Source organism: Scomber scombrus, chromosome 21 (genome assembly GCF_963691925.1).
Source record: "Scomber scombrus chromosome 21, fScoSco1.1, whole genome shotgun sequence".
Taxonomy (NCBI): Eukaryota; Metazoa; Chordata; class Actinopteri; order Scombriformes; family Scombridae; genus Scomber; species Scomber scombrus.
Window position 1 is genome coordinate 18,642,986 of NC_084990.1, and position 21,593 is coordinate 18,664,578.

General features: G+C 37.7%; 2 protein-coding genes across 2 annotated transcripts; both read left to right on the top strand.

Annotated features, from left to right (window-relative positions):
• The first annotated feature begins 1,051 nt into the window (after positions 1-1,051).
• On the top strand, positions 1,052-1,482 carry gngt2b (guanine nucleotide binding protein (G protein), gamma transducing activity polypeptide 2b). Its single transcript, XM_062443013.1, has 2 exons — positions 1,052-1,135; positions 1,354-1,482. Exons 1-2 carry the CDS (start codon positions 1,052-1,054, stop codon positions 1,480-1,482), a joined length of 213 nt encoding a protein of 70 aa, XP_062298997.1.
• Positions 1,483-3,713: 2,231 nt separating this feature from the next.
• Positions 3,714-10,117, top strand: si:ch1073-13h15.3 (inactive all-trans-retinol 13,14-reductase). The gene is made up of 11 exons (XM_062442896.1): positions 3,714-3,882; positions 5,988-6,170; positions 6,811-7,052; positions 7,155-7,350; positions 7,714-7,911; positions 8,024-8,143; positions 8,249-8,387; positions 8,775-8,884; positions 9,084-9,250; positions 9,407-9,566; positions 9,948-10,117. Exons 1-11 carry the CDS (start codon positions 3,726-3,728, stop codon positions 10,115-10,117), a joined length of 1,842 nt encoding a protein of 613 aa, XP_062298880.1. The 5' UTR covers positions 3,714-3,725.
• The last annotated feature ends 11,476 nt before the right edge of the window (positions 10,118-21,593 follow it).

Sequence of the window (21,593 nt, forward strand, 5' to 3'; positions counted from 1 at the left end):
GAGATCAGGAAAGGCTGTGCGATACAGTATGCTGACAAACTCCATCCTTGTTGCTGTGAGGCCCACAAACAGAGTATATTTATGATGCAGTATAACTTAATAACATATACAACGCACATGCATGCAGTGAAAAAGCTTCATGAAGCCCTGAAAGAAGCGTCTTAAATAGCCAAAAATGCGACAAGATTTAGAATAATTTATTCTCAAAAACATCAGTGGTCAGTCTTGCATATTAAATGGCTGCAGTCGATAAAGTTTTAATTAGAATGACGTTGGTTCACGCAGGGCAACTGATTGGATAGATGGCAAGATTAAAGTTTATAATCAAATCAGTGATGAACCCTTAAACTCCTTACTCTTGGCATAAAGCCTTGTGCTCAATGAAGAAGCCCACTATCACATATGTAAACCTTTTTATTATTCTACACTAAAGCCCAAAGTCAAAAATACTGCTCATCTGTGTAGAAAAGTTAATACATTGAGTAAGATGATATAATATTTAAAATAACAATGCAAGGCAAAGAGAATCAATTGATCAATAAAGTTACACATCTTGTGTTTTGGTTTCTGTGCCACAAGTAGAGTTTATTATCCATCACACGATACTTCAGTCAGTTCTATTTCAATGTCTCACTTTCACCCCTGTGTTGTCTGCAGATCTATAAGGATCCGTGTTCTCAACCCTTCCTCCTTCCTGTTTAAGGGTTATGGCTCCTGATTGTTTAATCTCATCATGGAGGATTGGTGACATCAGGTTCAATCCTGTGCCGACCTCCCCCAAAAGCCAACAGCAGGGATCAGCTGGGATGAAGAGCAGTGGGACAGCACAGATCAGTCAGTGTGAAGAAGCAACCGGACTAAAGAACACATACAGTCGTTGAGCTCCTAGGAGCCAACACATTTCTTTGTTTTTGGGGATCCCGCCATTCAACAGGTAAGAGATGAATGCTTCAGACTTTGCCTTTGCTGGATTTACATTCATAGGAAGGCATTTGTTGTGATATTTGAATGCATTTTGAAACAAGTGTCTTGATCTCTTCTTACAGCCAGGATGGCTCGGGATATGTCAGATAAGGAAATCCTGAAAATGGAATTGGATCAATTGAAGAAGGAAGTTAGCACTGCTAGGACACCAGTAAGTAAATGCCATTTTATTGCCACCAATTGTGAGAAATGACCTACTATAAGCTTTTACTGTAAGCCTCTTTTTATTAAATCCATGTGGAAAACCAAAAGCAGAGATACATGCTTTGTGAAATTTTAGCCTGCAAGTTTAAAGTTTGTATATTTATACCTGTGTCAAATGAAAAGATTAAAGCTCACAATTGTTTTCATCTTCCCTCGGAACAACAGGTGACTGCAAACTGTGCAGAAACGATTTCTTTTGTGGAGGGACTGGCACCAAATGATCCGCTGATTAAGGGTGTTCCAGATGACAAGAACCCCTACAAAGGAGACAAGGGCGGCTGTATAATAACATAGCACAAGGACATCCAGGGAAAAGTCACATTATTTTTTATGAGATCTGGTTATTCCCGTAGAATCATTGTGGATAAGATGTACAGTAGTAAGAAGACTAAGAGCTGTAATGGTACCCCTTCCAGAAGAAAGACCCTTTTCCAAAACTGGATTACTGTATGTACCTGTTGATATAAAAATGTTTCTTTGTCAATTTATAATTAAATGCAAATAGCTGTACAAAGCTTTGACCTGGTATGGCTTTTGTGATTCTTGACATACTTTATAATATAAATATTTATAGCACTCTTATTGCACTTATCTCAAATCATATTGGTTAATATTCAATGTTCTTGATTAGATATTGTTTCCTTATAAAATCTCTTTATGTGGTGACTGTGTGTTACTGTACAAGGCAGGGCAAAGTCACAGGAACCGTACACCGACTGCTTAGTGTAATTCATAATAGGATTTCATTGCTGTGCTACGGTTGTTCACACAGGCCTGTTTACACAGAGCTGCTTCCTGTATCAAAGTCTTTAAGCTTATTCCTGGGGCCTCATCCCAGCTTCCATTTTGAGCTCTCCATCCAATTTGTGTCAATTTCAATTCGGGCAACGACTACCGGCTGCATATAATTTGAACAAATTTGCAACACAACTATCAGTATGAAAAAACAATTGTTCATGCAGTTTGATTTGTAAATTTGTAAAAAAACAAAAAAACAACAACAAACGTGTGGCACTAAACCTTTTTCAGACCAGTAAGCACCTTTGCACATCTTAACCTGTGCAAGAAAATAGTGACCTACTTATGGTTACTTTAAATTTAAAATGAAAGGAACCAAAAGAAATGGTGCACCCCTAAACTTTGAACTCCTTACTTACCTCTTATCTTCTTAAATTGCAATTTCTGATTATAACACAGACCATAAAAGAGAGTTATTGACTAATTAAAGTACTTAATTGTTTATTAGTAAAATGAGGTAACAGTAAATTATAGCACTAAATATAACTGGAGCCAAACCAATTTGCATTTAGCTGTATTTTTAGATACATTAAGTATCATATGTGACATATTAACATTTAAAAAATAGTTTTGAGAACAGAAAAAATGAAAATTGGTCCATGAATTTGTTGGGGTACACGCTATCTCTGCCATAAGATTAAATCTGTAGCTCAAAGTCAACTTAACTAGTGCATAAGTTGAGAACAAAGTCCATGCATGGACTACATGAAATGTTAATGCAGCAAGAAAACTAGATTATCATATATCACATGACCTTGGATCTATTTTTATTATCTTCCTTCTTAAGAAATAAGTTGTCAATATGATTGACAGTTACTTTCATTCTTATTCTAGTTGTTTGCACGATGGTGAAATGTCTAGATTTCATGTGTCTTTGAAAAAATTCTTCCCCACTTGGTATTGTTAACTCTGTCCCATATTGGAAATAGGCTGATACAGCCTGAAATGCTGAAAGTCAATGATTTCATGCAGCTGCACTGTTGTAAAGACATAAAACTGCCTGTTGCATGTTTAAAGTATCGGATGACTTGTCCATAGTTTGTTCTTTATCTTAATTGCCTTATCAGATAAGAGCATATGTGGATATATCTAATCTATTTAACTTTCCTAAACACTCACACTACGCAGAGGAGAAAAACAAAATGTGTTGCAACCTTCAGATTACAACATGAAGTGTTTTAATTATGTGAATTATAAACATCTAAAAGGAACATTGTGTTTATCTAAAAAAAAAAAAAAGACTGTTGAATATGCTGCTGATTTGTTATGCTGTTTAAAGAAAAGTGTAATATGAAGGAGGGATAAATCTATTTTGTGACATCAAATCCATCAATTACAATATCATCACTAATGAGGCCTTCCTGATTACTGCAAAAAGAAAAGTGAAGAAAATGAATATCCTTATTTTCCTGTGGGGCTTTTGTCAGTGCACTGAATCAGTGGTCAGCAATTATAATATAGATTATTTTACATAAGATCACATATATTCCTGTGATCTGTGCACTGTCATTATGAGAAAAAAAATTGATCTTTCACCACTGAACTTTATTGCTTGTCATATCATGCATAGTGTTACATATCAAATTCCCGCCCCTCTTCTCAAGACCTTTGGCACTCTGCCTTTATAAAAGGAACCGTTTCAGGGAAATTGTGTTCAGAGTAAACTTGTCACTGCTGCTGTGAAGACTCTGCTACAGACTAACACTGAGTCCAGTAACAGCAACTTGATCATCTCTACAATGTGGCTCTTGATTTTCTTAGCGTGGTTGGTTATATGGGCAGGTGGTACGTACTGGTATCTGTTTGGGAAACCGAGCCCTTTCTCACTGGAGTCAGTGAGACCGCCTGGACCTCGTGAGTATGACCAGAAGAAGCGGGACAAAGTCATCAAGCAAGGTAAAGCATGCAGTTGTGTTGAAGGAATTTATGATTGTCAAAATGCTTGAATGCAACATCACATTGAGACAATATAATGCATTACTGTGATAAAGAAGTATATTTACTATCAGTTAAGCCTGGTAAATACACAATTCAACATGATATAATTCATTTGATAATTTATATTTTATTAATAAATTATGATATTAAACAACAGTCAACTGAAAACAGCTCTGATACTCATTCTCCCAATCCAAATGCACACTTGAAAATTAATTTCAAGTAAAAATAAAAAGTCAAAAAATATCAACTGTTACCTCTTTTTATTCCATTGGATATAGTTGAATAACTTAAAACAAAAAATATATAATGACCATATAATCTATTCATTATTTAGTCACTAAAATTCAACGTGTATAATGTAGTATGCAAATCGAAATTGCAGTAATTGCAGAAATTACAGTAGCCTAATTAGATACTACTAATTACATTATGGGTGCTTTTCACTGTCATGTCAATATTATGATTTGTCATCATAGCAGAACAAGCACAGGTGTAACTAATACTACTCATGATGTAAATATGTTTCAGTAATCCAGTGTTGGGAATTTATATTATTAGTTACACCTGTGCATTTCGCCCTGAATGCCGACTTGGACAAAGATGTTATGAAAAGTAAAATGTTTTCATCACATTTTATCGAGGAAACCCAACATTTCACAGAGGTTATTATCAGTTATGTATGAGTTGGGAGCATTCAATTTATACAAAATACATATCATGCATTAATTATTGAGCTTTAGAGGTGCTGCAGATTTTGATACATTCAGAAAGAACTGGGCTATACCCCTGTTTACAGTCATCATGCTAAGAAAGTGGCTCTTATAGTGAAGGGACCCCCAGGCATCCTTGAGTCAGTTTCAGGAGATCCACAGGCAAAAGGGGAATCATTTATTTTCACTATAATTCCATTCATAAGTAACACAATGACAGAATATAGGAATATTTTGGTTATCACTGAGCTAAGCAGCCTCTGACTATAACCTTAATATATTCAATCGAAACATACCAAAGTGCTAGCGAAGTATGGATTTGAAAGGGAATATTAATTAAAGTAAAAATTTGGGATATCCTAATTTAAATTTCAACATAATGTCTTGCTTGTCTGTCTGAAAATTAGCTTTACATATACACCATATTAAAGTTATAAGCTGGCACATTTTACAACAGTTACCAAATCTAAAAAGTTCCACTGACTGATTTAAATAAGTGTAGTTGTAAATACCAAAGCTAATGGTAAACTAGCTAAATTTCAAAAAAGTACACTATTTAAAAAAGGATCCTATGTATAAATTTATAATGAATGTTTTGAATGTTTAATCTTTTTAGAAAGTGTTCTTTTAATCCAATTATTTCTCTATCTTATTTTCTTTTATTTATATTATTTCATATATAGTCTATTGCTTTATCTTTTTTTACTGTAAAAAAATGTATTTCTTCTTTTGATTGTAAAGCACTATGTGACATCTGATCTAGAGTGCTATATAATGTGCTACATAAATAAACTTTAGGCTACTTACTTGTATCTTTCACCTTATGATTTTACTTGAAATAAGGACTTTAAGGGTGTCAGAAAGTAATCCTCACTCACTTTCTTTGGCAATATACAAAGTATAATAGTTCTTACAACTGCTGATCTTTGCTTATGATACAGCTTTATCTAAATGACGTGTTTGCTGTGTTATAACTCAGAGTTTAGATTAGACCTAAATTAGCAATAGTACAATAATTGTGTTTCATGTGTGTCTTTATCTTAATTAGATTATGACCAAAAGATTTTATTAGCGGTCTAGTCTATATTATCTAATCAATTTATTGCCATCAGGAAAGCACAGTTACAGGAAATAGTTCAGCAGCCACATATTCACAAGGAGAAGTGTGCAGCACAACCTTCAGACTGTTTTATATAACCAAAAATGATGCATGCAGTTTAATGTCTAAGTTTCAGCACTTGCTCATGATAACGTTTACAATGCATCTGTATTTAAACTGTCTGGTCACATTTACCTTGTTAATATCAGATGCGTATTTATTCTGACTATTTTATATTTGTTTTTGTTAAGGTTTCAGCCTGGACAAGGTGCCCCAGAACCTGGATGTCATTGTCATCGGTAGTGGTATCGGTGGGCTGACAGTTGGAGCCACACTGGCCAAAGCAGGGAAGAAAGTCCTGGTCCTGGAGCAACATGACCAGGCAGGAGGCTGCTGCCACACCTACATAGAGAAAGGCTTCGAGTTTGATGTTGGTAAGAGAACTTGTGTCACAGTTTCCAGTGGGGCATTCAATGTAAGACTGTTTCTGTAACACAAAAAATTAATGCTTTGGAGATTTTCACCAGTTATTGGAGCCACAAAATCCAAATCTGGCAAAGGAGGAGTTGATAAGGAATGTGCTGCTACCTTGGCTGACAGGGGGATAAGCTTATACACCGGTCATCAGATAAAATCTTACTTTATTTAATTGTTTCTATAATGATAGAGAATTTGAAAATCATTGGGAAGGCTGAAAAAGGATATTTAAAGTATTGACAGTAAAGACACTTCATCACTATGCTGAGGTGTCTGCTGCTTGTAGACAGTGGTCAACAGTACTGAGGAGTATCTAGCTAATTAGAGGTTTCCAAATACTAAAAATGGCACTAAAAAGATTTAGTCTAAATCCTTCTGTAAATTTACAACATTTAACGACATAAATAGTATAATATCCTATGAAATGTGGAGTTACCTACAATGTGACTTATAAAAGCACACAACAGCACACAAGGGTATTTAAAAGTGATGCAGTAAGGACCCTTTATTTTGGCACTTATAACTTTTGAGGAAAAAAAATGTAGGAAATAACTACTGTATACACCATGGTCATGTTGCCCACTCTTCCTTCTCCAGGTCTTCACTACATTGGTCAGCTCCATGAAAACAGTCTGTTGCGGATCAGCTTTGACCAGATTTCTGAGGGCCAGCTTGAGTTCCAGCAGTTGAATCAACATTTTGACACCATTTATATTGGCACGGGCGATGAGAAGCGGGAGTACACCATCTTCTCTGGTAAAACTGATATGAAAGCCCACCTGATGAAGCAATTCCCTGATGACACGGAGGCCATCGAGACATTCTTCAAAATCATGAAGGTACAGTTAACTAATGGACACATATTTGAAATCAGTCATCTATCCGAAAATAAAAAGCTATGAAATTCTAACCCTTTACAAACTTTCTCCATTTTCTGTCAGATCTCAGCTAAGAAGACCCACTACCTGGCAACTCTAAAGCTGATCCCACAGTGGGTGTCATTATTCTTGTTGAAGTCAGGCATTGCAGACCTGTTCTCCCCAGTTTTCCGCCTCTCAGGAACAGGCGCCACAGAGTTTGTGAATACCCTGACCACCAACAAGGATCTCCATGTCATCTTTTCTTACCTCTTCTATGGTGGGTCCTTAAAAACCTCAACCTTAAGTACAGAGCAGTCAGAAAGTTTAAGGACAGTGACACATTTCTTTTGGCACTGTACTCTAGCACATTTGAACAAAACAGTGACTATAAGGTTAAAGTGCTGACTCTTAGCTTTAATTTGAATTTTTTTTTTAAAACTGTAGGAACTACTGTATATACTTTGGATACAGTTCCCTCAATTTCAAGGGACAAGTAAACAAAATAGACCTGCAACTACAGTAGGGATTATTTTCATTATCAACTAGTCAATTATTTGGTAGTTTTGGTTGAGCAGACTTGTTACAGATGAATGGAATTGAACATAAGTACTTATTAAGCCCTTATTCTGAACATATTTAGGCGTGCCGCCAAAGGACTCCAGTATATTGATCAATTCCCTCCTGATTCATCACTACAAACGAGGTGCCTACTACCCTAAAGGCGGTGCCAGTGAGATTGCTTTCCACATCATCCGTACCATTCAGAAATATGGAGGAAACTGCCTGGTCAGAGCTCCTGTCTCCCAGATCCTGGTCAATGACAAGGGAGCAGCTTATGGTGAGAAGTCAATCCAATTTACCTGTTAAGGACAAGATACTCTGCAGGCAACAACTGCACCAAAGATGAGACAGACTAAACTGATGTGTCCCTCTTTTGTATCACATGACAGGTGTGAAGGTGAGGAAAGGTCAGGAAGAAGTGAACATTCATGCACCTGTGGTCATCTCAAACTGTGGCATCTTCACCACTTTCCAGAAACTTCTTCCCCCTGAGATTCGAGTCAAGCCAGGTGAGCAACAGGACTGATTTTGAAGTAAAGCCAGAGTCTCAAATATAAAAATAAAAAAAGAATATGAAACTAGTAAAGAACTTATGAAACTTCCCCATATTGCAGATATTCAGGAAAGGCTGGACATGATGAAACATGGCAGAGGATCATTTTTGGTCTTCTCTGGCTTTGAGGGAACTCAAGAGGAGTTGGGCCTCGAGTCTACCAACTTCTGGCTGTTCAAAAACAACGATATGGACAAATCGTAAGTCTACAAAACACTACTGAACACCGAGCAGATAGGTGGCATTTAGTAACCACAAGGGAGCGATATTGTACAAGAAGTGGGGATACAATAAACTCATAGTTGAAAATATTCCCTGTGTGTAGGCCTGCTCCCAGGAACATTTATACTTTTGTAATTTTACTCATGGGTCAGATTTTATTCCAACCAAAAGAAGAAAGAAAACATCTGTAACTGAATCGTTTTTGACAGTGTTACAAAAACAACCATGTTTTATGTGACATATTTGACTAACAAGTTAGTTCCCAGTTTGTCCACTAGATGGAGAAGAGCACCAGTCACATTTCAACTCTAGGATTTAAACAGCATTACTTAATTTTGGGGTTTCTTGTCATCTCTTTTTGTCAGGATGGACGACTTCTTTGCATTGGGCAAAGAGGAAGCACCAGATAACATTCCCATGATGTTTATCACAATGCCATCTGCCAAAGACCCAGAAGCCAAAAAAAGACACCCTGGTACAAACCAACACACTATGTCTTCTACTGTTACCAATACATGTGGTGGTAGAAAGTGATATCAGAAGAAAGAATGTTTTAACATGAAAGATGTTACTAATTAAAAAAATATGATCATGTTTTAGAAATGTACAATTACTATAACATTTAAGTGTCCATGCACAGTAGGTGTGGCTGATGTTTTTTTTCACGTTGACAGGAAAATCTTGCATGACAATACTGACAATGGTGAACTATGAATGGTTTGAGGAATGGAAGGACACCACTGTCCGCAAGAGGGGTGATGAATACTACAACTACAAAATGAGATTTGCCAACAACCTGTTTGACTGGGCCTGCACTTTATTCCCTAAAATCAAAGACAAGGTAAGAGTGCAGTGAGTTGTATTTCACACAGTATATATATATTTTTTTGTCAGTGCTTGTACATCCTACAATATTAAATTTGTCATTATTGTTTTGTTACAGTAGGTTGCCAATGCCTTTTAAGACATTATAACATCTGTATGAATTGTTTTCCAGCTGGTTTTCCAGGATGTGGCGACTCCACTGACCAACATGCACTACCTGGGTGCGCAGCGGGGTGCCATGTACTCCTCTGAGCACAACCTGGATCGTTTTCATGCCGAGGCCGTGGCAAGAAACAGGTGCAACACCCCTGTCAAAAACCTCTACATCTCAGGTATGAACATTTTTACAACCCAGTTAAACAGTTGTGCACATTCAAGTCCTTTTTGTTTTGTGATTGAGTGAAGCAGAAAATGTCTGAACAAGCCCTCAGATTGATTCACGAAACGAGGTGGGAGGGTTTATAACATATTGAGATGTGAAAGTTCGCAGTGTAGTTTTTTCGAGCCAAACTACTCAGTTTTTGCTGGATTTGTTTCTTGGTACAGTTCAAACATTTTACAGTAAGATGAAGTAACATAGAAGAAGGGGTTTCATATTTCTTAAAGTTTTTGCAGAAAGTTTTAATCTAAAAGGAAAAACAGACTTGATTTTGAATCCAGGCCCTAGGCAGCCTTGTTTCATGCAGCAGGTTATATGTGTCTGTCTGTTCCAGGCCAAGACGTGTTCAGCAATGGGATAGCAGGAGCTCTACACGGTGGACTCCTCTGTGCCTCTACAGTGTTAGATCACATTGTCTACATCGACTTGCTCCTCCTCAAGAAGAAGCTGAAGAGGACGAAAGCCAGAGAGCTGGCCCAGCTCGCTAAAAAGAAACTACAGTGAGAGCAGAGATCTCTACTTCCCCTAAAGGACAATAGTAAAACTGCACAAACTTGGACCCTTTATTGTTGTGAGAAGCCGGTCTTGTAGCATATACTTGTGCTATAAAATCGAAATATACTAATGCCAATAGAGCACTTTTCTGACCATCACAAGGAATAAATGTTGGGGGCAGTTGTTGGGTTTGCTGCTGCAGGGTCACTTTGATTATTTCCAGTATTTATAAAATTTCACAGGTTGGCCATAACCCATGAGAAAAAAAACCTTTATTTTAATGTCTTATTTACTGGCCTGTGCTGCTGCTTCTTCTTCTTCTTCTTCTTCTTCTTCTTCTTCTTCTTCTTCTTCTTCTTCTTCTTCTTCTTCTTCTTCTTCTTCTTCTTCTTCTTCTTCTTCTTCTTCTTCTTCTTCTGTATTTTGACCTTCAAATGTATTGGTGGAACAATTTTACTGTAGTATATTGGTTTCAAATAATGATACCTCATTGTACTATGAAACTAAGAAATATTGAACATTCTTGATAACTTGTAAAATGTTATGATACCAACAGCTTTGATCTATTAAGATGTTCTAATGCCTGTTTTTGTTATATACTGTATGTAGATTTTTTCCTGATGTAGATTATATCTTTATACTTTAAAGCTTAGTTGTTTTTGCATTGCAAAACATGTGTACGTATCTGTATTTTTGCTGTAAATGCTTAATAAACTTAATAACCAAGTCCATCTCCAAAGGCTCAAATTATAAAATTTTCGCTGTGCTAAAACTGACATAGATCTATGAACTCTGGATAAGTTAAAGAAAGGTGGTTAACTTTGGATTGTCCCTCTTTGAACAATGGTAATCTATCATCGTAGTCATTATTAACCCTTTATTTTTTAATTTAAAGATACAGAGATTTTAATATAACAAAAAAAAATCCAACTAGAGGCCTAAATCTATGATCATATGATTAAATTAACTATTAGCTATAATAAATTATATATTCAAAATAATTTAGAGATCTCAGTCTTTGGCCAATTGAGATTGTAAAGCCCCTCTGGGTTTAGTTCCCACCTATGTTGTTCTGACCTGACTTGTAACCCCAGTGTTGTTTGGTTAACTGTTGAAATCAAACATATAGAGGGAAACCTCAGACTTCCTGTGCTAAGTGAACATTTCCTCCGTAAACGGTGGGCAGATTGGCTGACAAACTGTGGCCTCAAAGAGACGACCAGGGGGATCCGAGGAGATGAATGCCCCCTCTGTCCAAGCCGTCAGTGGGATGCCAATACCTCTCTCGCTCTGTTAACCTCCATCCCTCTGCTGGGCAAGCCTAGAAAATGTCCTCAGTGCTACTACATGTACCTGTTAGCTACTAAATGTACCTGTTAGCTACTGTTACCACTTTTTTTCTTTCAATACTGGAATAAAAAAGGCTAAATTAAGGCAAGTTGAAGAAACAAGGAGCAATATGTGAGGGAGAAAGGGTAATTATATTGACTTTGCCTGGGTGGAAGTGACCATAACATATAATTACCATGGCTAGATAAAGTGCACAACTTCACCAAAAAAAAGTGACATCTAGGCCTACAGTAACTCTTACTTTCCTACACTGAGCTCTGACTGACTCACACAGCTATAAACAGAGGAGATGGAGGAGGGTAAATCTCAGTTTACCCAGCACTCTGGAAAAGAAAACCTAAACCTGCTTTAACTTATTTTATGGCCACTAGGGGGCAGAGAAAACAAGCAGTAAACACAATATTGAAGAACGTGGCAAACAGTTGCTTAATTATAAACCTAGAACAAATGCAGCAACATTAGCAGTCATTTTGAGTTGTGTTTCTGGCCACTTGGCAAATATAAATTCAATATTCACGCTCATTTTAGGTCTGATTTTGGGCTCCACCAACTCCTGAGGAAAATGTGTGGCTCTTTAGGAGCTAAATGTTACACTATGTCCACCTGCTAGTTGCTAATATTTTCACTTTGCCATTTGGTGCTGGGTGGATAGTGAAAAGGGTTGATCTGAGAATTTTTGCTGGAAAAAAAAGCAGTCTGATGCGTAAAATGAAAACAATGAGCTGAAAGATCATTATTGTAAAATTATGAATTATAGCAATCTAAGAGTATAAGTGATACTTAATAGTGTTTTTAAAATGTAGATAATGTCCTTGTTCATGGTTAATAAGTCATTTACAGATCATATTAAGGTTAGGTGATAAACCCATGAGGTTTTACTTTTACTATTTTTTTTACTGATGATATGGGTATTTATTGTGTTGGATTGTTGGTAATATGATGTTTACTAGTCAGCTGCATCTTTATTATTCTTACATCAAAAACCACAATGGAACTAAACTAAACTAAACTAAACTAAACTAAACTAAACTAAACTAAACTAAACTAAACCCAATAATAAAGCCTTTAGTTACTACTTATACATCCTTTATAATGTATTTGCTTTAAGTACTCATATTTATTCTAGGAAAAACAGTCAAAATATGATTCATTTTGTGATGGTGGCTGTGATCCTTCCTAACAGTCATTGACTAGAGGGCACAGTTTATCCCCCTGCATCAGTGGCATGGGAAATTCATCACTGTGTTTTCCAATACCCTCACTACATTTGCAGACTGTTTTGAACCTAGAACACTTTTCAACATTGTTGAAACAAGATATTTTTATGTAATTGCAAGTGCAGAGAACAGAGACTAGCGGGGAAAGCTGACCTGTCATCTCACTAAGAAAGACATCAACTTTCTTGATAAAAAAGTGAATCTTCTCAGCTAAAGAAGGCAGATTTAAGCAACAATTTAAGCTTTTCTTGACCAACACAAGCTCCACTTCCACCCCCTTTCCGCTTTTTCTTCTTGCAGGCAGCTCCCACATGTTTAGACACGCTCTTACATCAGGAGAGGCCCACAGGGTCGAATCTCAACAACAGCAGTCCACTTTTTCCACTGTCTCAGTTTCTCTATTCTACACTCTCTACCCAGTCATTTTAAAATCAAATAACTATTGCAGAAGCTGTGGTTCAGTGCTAATCCAGCACCTTTAATTTATATTAAGCAAACAGTAAAGTCACACTAGTAGTGCAGGTTTGGCTCAGAGAGTATTCGTGTTGCTGGGCTGTCGTCTGGGCTCTCGTGCTTCAGCCAGCTTTCTTTCTTTTCCAGATGTTGGAGCTCCTCCCCACTGGCCCGCTGCAGCCTCCCACAGCTTGAACCCAGCCAACAGCCACAGCTGCTACCAATCTGAGGACTCTTATAAGAAAGTTTCAGACGACTGAGATGAGAGAAGACCCAGTCTGAAGATAGAACCCATGATCAGACCTGGGCTTACAGGCGTGAGCAGGTGATTAAAACCACCAGACATTTCTTTAGGAGTCACTCTTACTTAACTGCCATCTTTTAGTAATGTTCATGCTCTTGATAGGTGACATTTTTCAAACAAACTGCAACATCACCAATGGTGAAATGCACACATTTATGTTTACACAGGAAAGAGAATAAAACTAAAAACATCACGACTGTGTCCATGGATTTAACCGAATCCAACTGTGGCTGTTTCCCTGTTCTGCACAGATCACAGACCTCGTCTCCAGTGTTGGCCAAAGGCTGCGGCTTGAGGCCAAATTTCTGTTGAGCTAAATGGAAAATCCAAGGAAAATGGCAGCTACCCCAATTCTCTATACTGCTTGAAAAACTTCCTAAAATCTGAAACAGAACTGGTTTGCTCAAGTCCTCATGTCTAAGCAGTTATAGCTCAGACCAACAAGTTTAACCTTCTTCAGTTAGTTCTTCTTTTTCTTTATTTTAGACATCGGTCACTCATGTCATTGTTATATCTACAGGTAACAAGAGCAAAGTTACAATGCTCCTACATTTCAGAGATCAAAATAAATGCTGATTAATTCCCTTATATTTGTCACACCCCTGTGTCCAGAGTAAGCTATAAGCTATAAATGTGAGCAGCTTTTTTTGAAGTGCTTGACTGATTCATGTACATGTCTGTTTAACATGCAAACAACACTTTTCATTTCCCACAGATGCTTACTTAGTTTTACCACATCTACAGCACTGACTAATCTTAAGTTTGTTCCCATACACCATGACCTACAAGCCATGGCTTTCAAATTTTAATGATGGCACCTTGGAAGACTTCATTAACTCACTCACTAAGTCACTCTTGCTCCTTCTCAGCCCACTGTCAGTATTTGAATCAAGGAATGTATCTTGGCAGGCCTTTACCTTCCCTTTTCAGCTGTTTGTAATATTTCCTGTGTAGCTGCTCTGCACATTTGATTGTAAATTACTTTAGATGTTGGAGTTTGGATGTGAGAGAGAGAGAGAGAATAAAAAAAGAGAGGAGGTGGGTTTTGAGAGGCCCAGAGAAAGGAGAACATGTGTAGCTCAACAAGCAGTGTGTGTATATTGTATATATAAATGAGTCATAATCATTATTGTATTGTCAAGCTGCTGCTCCACTGAGGAGTATGAGAAAGTACATTTTAGGCTGCACCTAACAGTGATTAATTAATTAATTGTTTTTGGTATAAAATGCAATAGAAATGTGACAAATGCTCCTTATAATTTCCCACAGTCAGAAGTTGTGTTTTTAAAGGAAACATGCCATTATACATCTGCACTTTATTAAATTGGTCTCATAGTAACTATTCAACACGTTCAAGTGATTACTTAACGCTCAGTGTTCCCAGGACTAACACCGAATTTGGTTTTGCCCTCAATAATCCCCATCAGATTTAAATAAAGGTTCAATTAAAAAAAGAAGTAACATATGACAAAGAAAAGCATTAAATCATCACATTTGTGAAGCTAAAAAACAGCATTTTTTTGGGCATATTTGGTTATTTGATTATCAAAATTGTGTAATTGTGTTTTGTGCTTTTATGTATGAACATTTATTGTTGTGTTTTGTGCTTTAATGTGTAGTATGTATATGTATGCTTTGTGTTTTCTTTAGATTCATAATGTATTTTATTGTTTTATGCATTTTAAAGGCCCATCAAGCATTGCAAACTCGCTCATGCTATACATGCTGTGGTATGTGGCATTATTTAATGCTATACTTGTTCCTACACAAATAAACCTTAAATAAATGCATACAAATAATTTCTTGTTATTTTTCTGCCAATCGTTGCAGCTTTAATCATTATACAGAAATGGAAAGAAATGCCTTTTAAACCTTTATCTACCTGCCCGCACCTGGCTACAACAAACACCTGATCTTTGACATCCGGGTTGCCTTTACAGTTCCCAATAACAGCCTGAAGAATCCTACCTCAACCCAATGTTTCTGACCATTTATTTTAAGCGGTGCCACAAAGTGAAAGGGAGACACACGTTGTTATGGAGAAAGCAAAGGTAATAACCACCTGCTAAACCACAATGCCACGCTGTATCATGTGATCATAGTTTACACTGTACTGCGGATAAGAGTCTCTGGCTGTAATCCAGTGCTGACAATGTTAGATGGTTGTCAGGTTAGGGAATAGTTAGGGAGTGTTACACATAAATTGTTACACTGTAGATGATGTTGATAGTAACATAATTATGCAATCTGTCATTCATCTTTCATACAAAGAGGAAGAAACCCACATTATAGTAGTTATGATGATCTTGTGGTTGAATGAAAGAGTTAAACTCTTTGCTCTTTCACACCCATCTGCACTATGTGACTGTGGCTCCTCCTCTGAGCAGATGCCTCAGACATGATCCAGAGTCTCACATTTCATCATTTAAGTTCTCCCACCCTCCTCCACCTTCCCCATCAAAAAAACGCCCACTCCTCCACTGAATAATCACCCATATGCATCCGCATTCGTCACTGCACTTTCTGCTCTGTGTTTACATGGTGAGCCAGCTTGTGAAGTTGGGGGTGAACTTAATGTTTTTGCAATGCTGGAGACAGTATGCACTAGAGGGGGCTCTTCTGTGGGTGTCATCTAAGCCAACCCTCATGAGGAGATGACTCCTCAACACATGGTTTAGATACAGACAACATACTGTAGAGTTTTTTGTGTGGAGTTTTTCCTTTATCTGAATCATGGCTCTGAGGATAGAAGAAGTTATATGATGTGTAGATTTTCAAGCCCTTTGCAACAAGCTTGAGATTGTGTATTGTATTAATAAATGTGACTTGATTTGATGAGGCCTTATGCTTTGCTTTAGCAGGGAGAAAAAAGGCTGAACTTTCTCATTTGTGAAGAAAACCAACAGGATGTTGTTTCGAAGCAATTCTGACACGGTTCACTGAGGTTTTTAACAATGAGCTCTAAACATATTAAAACTATTTATAGACACGGGATGCAGAATGAATGGCTCATTGGATAATCAGTGTTCTTTATCTCATTTAACTTTTCAAGATTTGTAACAGAGATAGATTTTACCACAGACCACTTTTTACAAAATGTTCCACAGTTTGGTGACACATGCTCAGGTCTTGTTCTTCAGACACCAGCTGTTTACTTTTACACTTAGCACAGATTCGAGAAACATTTGGCTAGAAGGTGGCATCCTCAGTTTTTACAGGGATCTGGCATGTCCTTTAATTAAGTTTGATATTTTTTGTAAACTATCAGCGGTGTTTATGGTCGAATTATACAGATAAAAATACAGTGTGCCAGTGTTGCTTTGAGGCCAAGACTGTGCCTGTGTGTTTGCTCCCAGAACAAACAGGCAGCCATGGTTTTGGATGTCACCTATTAGGTCTCAGCTCTGGTCTCCAGCTGACTGACACTAATTCCTCAGCAATCTTCGGTGAAATCTCAAGTGAAGGCCTTGCTCTCCCATTGGCAGGAGCTGTTTTTTCTGTTTGGCCATAGCTCACTGGCTACAGGTCTGAAGAAAAGGCCTCACAGCATGATGATCCCCGAGGGGTCGTACTTACATGTTTTTACTTCAGCACAGAGGCCATATTGGCAGGATGACCTCTCAGTTTGGAGCCCATCTCAAGTGTCCCAGATAGGGGTTTGTGGAAAATATTGGACTGTTCATTTTAGCAGATTTTAAACATTTTAAAGAGCACATAATATGCACACTACCAAGATCTGTAGTTTTATTCTGGAGCTCTACTGGAATATCTTTGCATGATTTATAGTTAAAATAGCTCTTTAATTCGGTGAAACAATCTTAGCTATGAAGTCTCTGGAGCAGACAGCTATGTGTGATGATGTACAAACAATCGGATATCAGTTTGATGGGAAAGTAGAGATTAAATTACTAAGAAAGCATTCAGAACAGACATTTAGGGAGCATTTTTACATAAACCTCCGACATTATAACAGTATATAAATGACAAAAAAACACAAAAAGCATGTTATGCCACCTAAACTGTTAATTTACAGTTATTTCCTCTCAACTCCAGACACAATGTGAGATAAAAAAGAGGGAAGACTAGTGTTTATTTGTCCTGACGACATGATTCAGCCTCTCTGCACTCAGATATTTGGCACTCCAGCAGTGTGATTAAACTGCTCCAGTGAAAGACATAGCCAGAGACAAAGACATCACTGGAACCACAATGAAAGACTCCACCTTTTTGCCTTCTGGTCTGAGAGTTTTTCCTGTGATCGGATGACCATTACTGAACACATAGCATTTTAAATAAGTTGGGAGTGCTCAGGAATAAAACATGTATTTGTAGAATTGGTCAGAATATGGAGGCCATGGAGCTATTTATGTAGGGCCAAAAGAAATGAACAAACACCAAAACCCCAACACATTTTCATATATTGATAAATTAAGCTATCTGAGAATTGTGCAGTGTTCATGTCGAGTTTAAAGTGGGTGGAAAAAAGCTACAGTGAATTTATTATGGCTTATACTGCCCTAAAGGTACTGGAGTTACAAACTAAGATTATAGCACACCTACACACACCAACACCGACACACACATCGACACACACACACACACACACACACACACACACACACACACACACACACACACACACACACACACACACACACACACACACACACACACACACACACACAGGGTAATATTTTACTGCAATAGGTGTGACAGAGGTTTATGAAGGGTTTTTTTTCACAGGTTCAAAGTTAAGACTCCACTTTACTATTTTCACAGGACATTTGTAAAGAGTTGAAATAGCTGACTGGATTTTATCTGTAAAATGAATCTGGTTTGAGTTGAGTGTTTGGATTTTTCCGCATTTCTCACGGAGTAACTGTAGCTGGGAATGTGTTTTCTGAGTAATTCGGTCTCCATCAAAATAAAAATGCAATTAGCATGGCTGATAATAGCCACACAAAACTGTGTGTGAAAACTCTTTTATTAAAAATGGTATCATGGTATATATGGATTTTTTTTCCTGTAACTAACGGAAAAAGCTTTTGTCCTGCAGACTGACTGTTTTCATTTTTCCTTCTTAAGGTTTTCCTTCCGAAGCTGAAGTCACAGTGCAGAGCAGTGCAAGTTTAAGTGATTCCAGATGCTTTAAGAATTGAACTCATGTGCAGGGATGAAACAAAAGATGTTCCCCTTTCTCTCATTTTTCCAAGCCCCATTCTCCCATGTTGCAGTCATCTGTCTTTTCCTTTCATACTTAGCACTTAGAGGATGTTACCTGTGTTTAAGAGATAAATATGTGAAAACAAAGAGCCTCCCCTGAACCTGTGATATCAGATTTCGTGAATATGAGAAAAAAGAGAAGAAGTTTGGAACGTTTGGAACAAAACCAATCCTTTAATCTTTTCTTAAACTTTACTGCTGCAAAAACACACAATAAAAACAACTACTCTGCACACAAAATCTACACAACAGAAGTTATGGCAATCTCTAGAATCAATACAGTTTACATTGATTGACTTTGCATTTACAAAAACAACCTCCATCAATCTCATAGTCCAAAGACAAACTGTTTGAGTTCATGGCGTGGCGTTTGTCTCCCTGTATATATATATATATATATATATAAAAAGCTAAATAAAAGAGAGGCTGGGTGGGACTGGGCTGGGTTTAGCAGGGTGGGAGAAGGTGGAGCCTGATGATGTTGCAAACACACGGTTTTCACTTCTACCCCTGTGAACTCTCAGAAAAGAACGCCCTAGGGTGGTTATTCTTTAAACTGGGTGCTGCTCTGCCTCCCACTGCTAAGGGGTGTTAAAGGGGAAGCAGAATGGGAGGTGGGGTGGGGATGTTAAGAGAAATAAAGAACTTCAGCAATGCGCAAGGCAGGTAGAGACAGGACAGAAATTAAGGGAAGAGAGAGAGAGGAGGACGCAGCAAAGTATGTTAACTGTGGTGGAGAGTGAGGATATGGCAGACAAAGAAAAAAGAGATAAATGAGTTATAAACAAATCTGTTTAATGACAAATTCATTCTATTGTTTCTACAGCTGCAAAGTGAGCATAGAAACCTTGGAGTGAACACAGACAACATCATCCCTACAGATTATGTTGCACTTCTTCTTCACTATTTCCTACTCAATATTTGCAGATGATAGGGAAAGCAGATTGCATTTGGTAATGGTGCCTTGTTAAGCGGCTGAGCTCCAGGAAAACTGTCGTGAGGAGGAATGCAGACTGTTGAGTGTCTCGACATGTTGAGAGGAGAGGCAGTGGGCTAAGAAGAGTCCAGTGCTGGAGGTTTAATCATAGGAGTTAATATCTATGATCTCTGCAGTTACTGTAAATGCAAGATTACAGGCTTTTTGCAGGAAAATGCTCCTTGTTTATTTACCTCATGAGAACATGTAGATTTTTCCATTCATGGTCCACATATTTTTATTTCATACACAGCTTTTCTACTTAAATTTGTTGCTAAGCCTAAAAATAACCCAGGGGATCTGCAGTAGTCCCTTTGTTTAAGTGCAGTCATTAGAGTCAGGCGGGTTTGAAGAAGCAGGAAGCTGTGGATCCTGTCTTAAATGCGGGTGACTACTGTCATTATCAGGTTAAGTATAACCATTAAACTTAATGAAAAGTCTCACCTCTGTAGTGACACACTGAAGTGTTTCAGAAATTGGGCGGTGCCAACTTGATAACCCCATGATGACATACCCACCGTGTCCTCCACATCAAAACAGTTGTGCTTCATTTTTACAGAAGAAGTGATAGTGACATCAGATCCTAATATTTTTAAGGTCTGCAGAATATTTCTTTTTGTTACATCTTCTTTCCTGGGCTAGACAATGTACTTTAACTAAAACCATCTGTTTTGAATGAAATCTGATATTTGATCCTCTGCAAAGACCTTGCCTCACAAAAATGTTGTCTTAATCAAAGCACTGTAATCGTCATGTAGCAGAGAGCATATTTCATAAATATAATGTTATAAGCATAGATTTTTCTAATCTAGCTTTTCTGTTTTCCAAATTTTGCAAAAATCTAAATAATAGATAGACGTCCACAGTGTAGTACACTAACACAGCATCAACACTAATAGGAACTGGGATTAAGCGAAGGTTAACAGTGTCAGAGGGTACAGTAAGTCCACATTCACCTACCATTGCCATACATACTCAATTTTGCCAGAATGGACTGCCCCTCCCTTTTTTCCTCCTCTGTGGTCAATTTTTACATTTTTTGTCTCGACACTGTTTAGTTCCTCCTCTTTGCACCTCAGCCAAGTATACTCCCTTTGTTGATGTGGCAGGCCTGGGAAATGAAAAGTTGATACTTCATGTCAGGCAGAGCCCCGCAAAGAAAAAGAAGAAGTAGAAAAAGAAGAAGAAGGAGGAGGAGGAGAAGAAGAAGAAGAAGAAACAGACAAATGTGCACCTCCTCTTTTGCTTGCAAACGTGGACAGAAAAGAAAAAAAAAGATAATTTGGGAAGCAAACAGAATGACACACAATGTCAAGTTTAAAAAATGGCTAGAGGTGGCCAGCAAACATGACCTGTTGAGGCGTGCAAGCCCTGTTTGTTCTTTTTCATGATTTTATTTCATTTAAAGAAAAGATGGTAGGAAGGAGTGGGTTGAGTCTTGCATCCTAGTGTGTAAAACCAAAAGGAAATTCATATGTCCTGATTGCAATCAGAAACTAGAACAGATAACTCCCAAAATTGTGTTCCTTACAACTACAATGAATGCTTTGGAGCTACAAGGGAAAAAAGATACCTGAAGTTTTGATAAAAGATTTCATAACCAGCTGCAGCACTATTCATAAGCCAGGAAAAGTAATATTAATGGACACACAGTTTTCTTGGCGTTTAGTTTCAAAACGGAATCCTCCGACATGTAAATCTGTCCAGGAGAGAGACAGCTAATAAACGACAGAGCAAGGTGTGTTTCTGAGCCAGTGAGCGAACTCTCACTGAGTTTCCATGATGTGATGTGGAGAGAGAGCTACCAGACATTTTGCATTTCATTCCAGCGCACAGCTGAACACAAACCAGGGAGGGACATGACACTAATCTAAATATGGGCAACCGTCTGGAGCCAATCAGTGCACAAGCATCCATTACCCCCCGCCCACTCCCAACTCAGTCTAAACTCTACCAGAGCTC

Coding starts and splice junctions, on each gene's coding strand:
- gngt2b (XM_062443013.1), top strand. CDS start 1,052: ATGGCTCGGGATATGTCAGATAAGGAAATCCTGAAAATGGAATTGGAT. Junction 1,136..1,353: donor TTAGCACTGCTAGGACACCA/GTAAGTAAATGC, acceptor TCGGAACAACAG/GTGACTGCAAACTGTGCAGA.
- si:ch1073-13h15.3 (XM_062442896.1), top strand. CDS start 3,726: ATGTGGCTCTTGATTTTCTTAGCGTGGTTGGTTATATGGGCAGGTGGT. Junction 3,883..5,987: donor GGACAAAGTCATCAAGCAAG/GTAAAGCATGCA, acceptor GTTTTTGTTAAG/GTTTCAGCCTGGACAAGGTG. Junction 8,388..8,774: donor AACAACGATATGGACAAATC/GTAAGTCTACAA, acceptor TCTTTTTGTCAG/GATGGACGACTTCTTTGCAT.